The sequence below is a fragment of the Bison bison genome, unplaced genomic scaffold (genome assembly GCF_000754665.1).
Source record: "Bison bison bison isolate TAMUID 2011002044 unplaced genomic scaffold, Bison_UMD1.0 scf7180017864482, whole genome shotgun sequence".
NCBI classification, from domain to species: domain Eukaryota; kingdom Metazoa; phylum Chordata; class Mammalia; order Artiodactyla; family Bovidae; genus Bison; species Bison bison.
In genome coordinates this window covers 500,627-504,912 of record NW_011495042.1, presented here as the reverse complement: position 1 = coordinate 504,912, position 4,286 = coordinate 500,627, and the positions used below count along the sequence as shown (strand labels likewise).

The following is a 4,286-nucleotide window of genomic DNA, read 5'->3' as shown; positions in this document are numbered from 1 at the left end:
CATCCTTCAGCGTCCAGTGTAAAGCTTTCTCCTTGAAGCCTTTCTGAATTCATAAATCCAACTCTCACAGCTTTGTATATACTATACTCTGTTGACACGATGTATTAAAAATGTTTAAAAGACTATTTCTCCCATACACTGTTCACTTTTTGAGGTTACAGTCTTATTCATCTAGAGCTCCTGGCATCTAGCATAGCACCTGGCTGAGTATGTGCTGAATAAATGTTTTAAGAAAGAAGGAAAGAGTATTTTGAATAATAGGTGCTACAGACTGTTACGGACTGAACTGTGTCCTCCCCAAATATCATATGTTGAAGCCCCTAATGTGACTGTGTTTGGAGATAAGGTAATTAAGGTTAAATGAAGTCATCAGAGCAGGACCTTAATTCAATAGGAGTGGTGTCCTTATAAAAAGATGAAGGGACACCAGGGAACTCTCTCCCTCCATATGCACACATAGAAAAGGCCATTGTGGACACAGCCAGAAGGTGGCTATTTGCAAGCCAGAAAGAGAGGCCTCACCGGAAATCAACTCTGTTGTCAATGTGATCTTGGACTTCTAGCCTCCAGAAAGTTCAGAAAATAAATGTCTGTTGGTTAAGCCTCTCAGGCTGTAGCATTGTTACGGCAGCTCAAGCAGACTAATACATAGACCATTTCTCGGATATGAAACGTGTATGAATACACATCCTCAATAAAGGTAAGAATTCAACTCAAAGTGACAAGAAAGGGTAGGGAGTAGACACAGGTACACCAGGAAAAATGGCTTTTTAAAAAGTTTTATTTCAAGAACTTTTTTTTTTTTTTACCGGTATTTCAAAAAAAGGTGGGTCAAAGTACAAAAAAAAAGTCAGTTGAATAATAGCATAGGTTTAGAAATCACAGCAGCAGAAGCAATGTACAGACAGCACAGACAGAACAATCCAATGTATTGTAATTCTCTTCGGGTTCTTTGCTTATGGTGTGTTTTTTCCCTCCTGTACAAAATACACCAAGGCATGCCATGAGATCAGAAAAAGAAAGGAGTTTAACAAATGGTTACAAGAAATAGAATCTGTACAAGAGGAGATAATGCTTCTTCTTCCCCCGCCCCCCGCCCCCCATTTCCTCTCTTGCTCAGCTTCAGGTTAAGTTGTTCTGAAGACAGTTCACCTCCAGGTCGGCCTGGTCACCCTTGCCACCCTCGAGTTTGGGCGACATGGAGTTCTGGATGTTAAATGGCTCCTCCTCTTTCAGGCAGGACTTGAGAGCTTCCTGGATTTTGTGGGGAGCGCTAGAATCATCCTGGAAGAGAAAGATAAAAGCTGAGGCAAGAGTGGGAAGGAGACAATGGGTGGAGGAATTAAATAACATCTCAGACTTTTCTATTTTACTAAAAAAGGGTAAAACTGAGAAAAGGAAGAAAGTGCTGAGGCTTGGCTGAACCAAAGTGACTCATTAGCAGCTACACTTTCAGAACATCACCCTCAAAAAACACTGGCCATGTACGAGTGAAAACCCGACAGGTAACTGCGTTACAAATACCTGTAAGGGAAGCCAGACAGGGGAGAAACAGTCCTTTTTAATACTCAGCCTGGTCCCTCTAAAGCCTCACCTGCTGGTGAGCTGTGCCCGGCCCCTCTTCACACGGCCCTCCATCCTGAGGAGTTCTGCTCTCGCAAAAAGGTCTTGATCAGGAACATGACTTGTTAGTGTGCAAACATGGCTGTGGTCAGGCGCAGAGCTGATTCCGGCAGAGTCAAGGCCCCTCTCCCCACAGCAAATTCACGTTCTCTAACTAGAGGCCAGAGATGTGCGAGCCTATCAGACTTTATCTACCACACAGACGCCGACTTACACGGTGCTCCCTCAGTCTAAGGCCCGTGCTGCTGGTTTGCAACCCCTCTGTGATGGGTCCCCGCGCCCCCTGCCTCTCCGTGTTGCCTGCAGCCCCAGGACTAGCTTCTGAGCCTCAGTGAACTTGTTAACGCTTCCCAGGAAACCCACACCAGTACATTCCTCCAGCTCTGTGTTCAGAGAACTCTTACAGCAACACCTTCTTCCCACTACTCTTCCTTCAGGAGTCCCTGAGCAGATTTTACCCAGGGGGCCTTGGTTCTTTCTCAGAAGCCCCAAATAGCTATTGTAAGTGCTCGGAATTTTTGCAGATCAAAGAAGCTGTGTAGCCACCCAGGCAGGTTCATGGAGGGCAAGAAGGGTAACTTGCCTATCTGACCAGCCAGCTCAGCCCTTTCTTGCTTTAATCACTTCTGAAATTCAAGATACTCATGGTGATTAAGGACCAGGACATTCTCTACAGAACGGTGAGCCCAAGTCCATGCTGCCTGCTCCTGAGTCTGACCTGTAACGACACTAGGTCGGGCGAGGGACTAGTTGGAAAGTAGGGAAAGGCGCTAGAATTACATCAGACGTTACGGGGGTTCAATGTACTGTCCATGTAGAAATCACTGTGACCTGCCCCCGCTCCAGCCTCACTGAGCACTGTCGCAGAAGGCCAGCTTGCACAGAGCAATCTGAGAGTTTCGAATTCTTCAGGAGTGATTTACAGACAACAGCGGAACACACGCTCCCCAATTCCAGTGTGTATGAGACAAGCACAAGGCGAAATGAACTTCATTCTGTGTTGAGGCAGATTTCAGGCAAGGCCGCTGCACACAGCGCCTACAGGAAGTGGGTATTTTCTACCCCTGCTTGGAGAGGCTGAGAAAAAACTGTTCAGTGGCATAAATGTGTATGTGTGAGATGGAAAGATTGACCTGATATATTAAGTGTATTATGTACACACACACATAGGTTTTTTTTATGGAGAGGAAGCAGGATGAGGTAGAGCTCGTGTGAGGTGTGGGGGAAGATGTTGGATATAAACACCTGAGACCCTGAGTAGAAGGGACTGGGGATCACAGCAAAATTTGGAGCAAGACAGGATGGCCTACACTCACCTCTCCTCTGACAAGGATGGAACTCACTTTCACGTTTTTCAAGATAACTACCCCTACCCTGGGCCCATCACACTCTCCTTGGGGGCATACAAGGGCACAGGGATATTCTCCTAATGTGAAAAAGTGAATTCAGTGAGTTGTATAGACCTGGGCATCAAAACTGATGCCATGAAGGTGGGGAACCTAATTAAACCTGGCCTCTTGAGGATTTGAACAGAGGAGAAAGCTGCCTTCCGGGCCAATGGGTGGGAGAAGTCAATCCTACAAATCAGGAACACAGGTATCCAACAATGCTATGAGACGAGCTAAGTACCTTCAGCAGGTAGAAGAGGTGAGGGTGTGTCTAGACCAGGATGGAGCGATTCTCATCCACGTTTTTGCTCCAGAACTCCATCCTCTTAGGCCTAGGGTGGCTGAGTCCCTCAGCTGAAGGCCCCTCTGCCTTTGATTTGGTGGAAGTCCCTCATCGTGAGGAAACTGGACCTCCCCCTGGCCTAAGCCCTGGGAACTATTTCCAGCTTTCTGTCCCAGCCATATGGGCATCCTTCCGCCAGGGGTTCAGGCCTGGATGTCTTCTTGTTCAGACACAAGCCTCTATCAGAAGGGGGCGGGCAGCCAGTATTTTACCAAATATATGGAGGAAACAGAGACTGGGAAGTAGCAAAGATTTAAACCGGTGGGTAGGGTGGGGATGGGAAACATTAAGGGACCTCCTGGAAGATCCGTCCACTCTCAGGAGGACCAAGTCCTCGCCACGACACTGCTGACAGCACAGCTGGGAGACGGACAGGGCGGCTTCCGGTGCTCAGACAATTCGCCCACGGAATTAAGGTGACTTCCCTCATGCCATGCAGTGGGAGGTGCCCAGCCTTCTACACACTTGCCATTCCTCCCGGAAAAGGGCAAACCTTCATAGCAGGGGCTGAAAAGCCACAGGCTTTTCCTTTTCCTTGTGAAGTTTCTTTCTGAGGCTGGCTGCTCAGTGACACAAGACCCTCACACACTCAGCTGCTGGCTCACCAGCCACAGGGTCCCACGTCACTACAGAGGGCCCAGTCCAGGAGCAGCACAGAGTGATGAGCATAGCAGGGGAGAGGGACGTGCCCCGACACAGACATCAGCCAGGGACCCTTCCCCGACCAGACCCAAAGTGGTACTTTGATGTTTGAAATCTTTTCAGACAGTGGTTTATAGAGATTATTGGAACTGAGTAGGAAAAGGCCCCATTCCATCTCCTTGACTTATGCAAAAGAAATAACCCCTCTGCTAAAATAAAGAAAACTCTACAAAATTTTAGGAGATGCCAAAATCAACAAGGTTTTTTTTTTTTTTTTTTTGAGGGGTGAA

At 47.4% G+C, this 4,286-nt stretch overlaps 1 protein-coding gene across 1 annotated transcript in view; it reads right to left on the bottom strand.

The window, feature by feature from the left end:
* Positions 1-763: 763 nt before the first annotated feature.
* Positions 764-4,286, bottom strand: part of CSPG5 (chondroitin sulfate proteoglycan 5 (neuroglycan C)) — a 15,668-nt gene continuing 12,145 nt past the window's right edge. Inside the window, exon 4 of the mRNA XM_010862353.1 lies at positions 764-1,284. Coding sequence (XP_010860655.1) covers positions 1,123-1,284 — 162 coding nt within the window. The 3' untranslated portion in view covers positions 764-1,122. The remainder of the gene's footprint in view (positions 1,285-4,286) is intronic.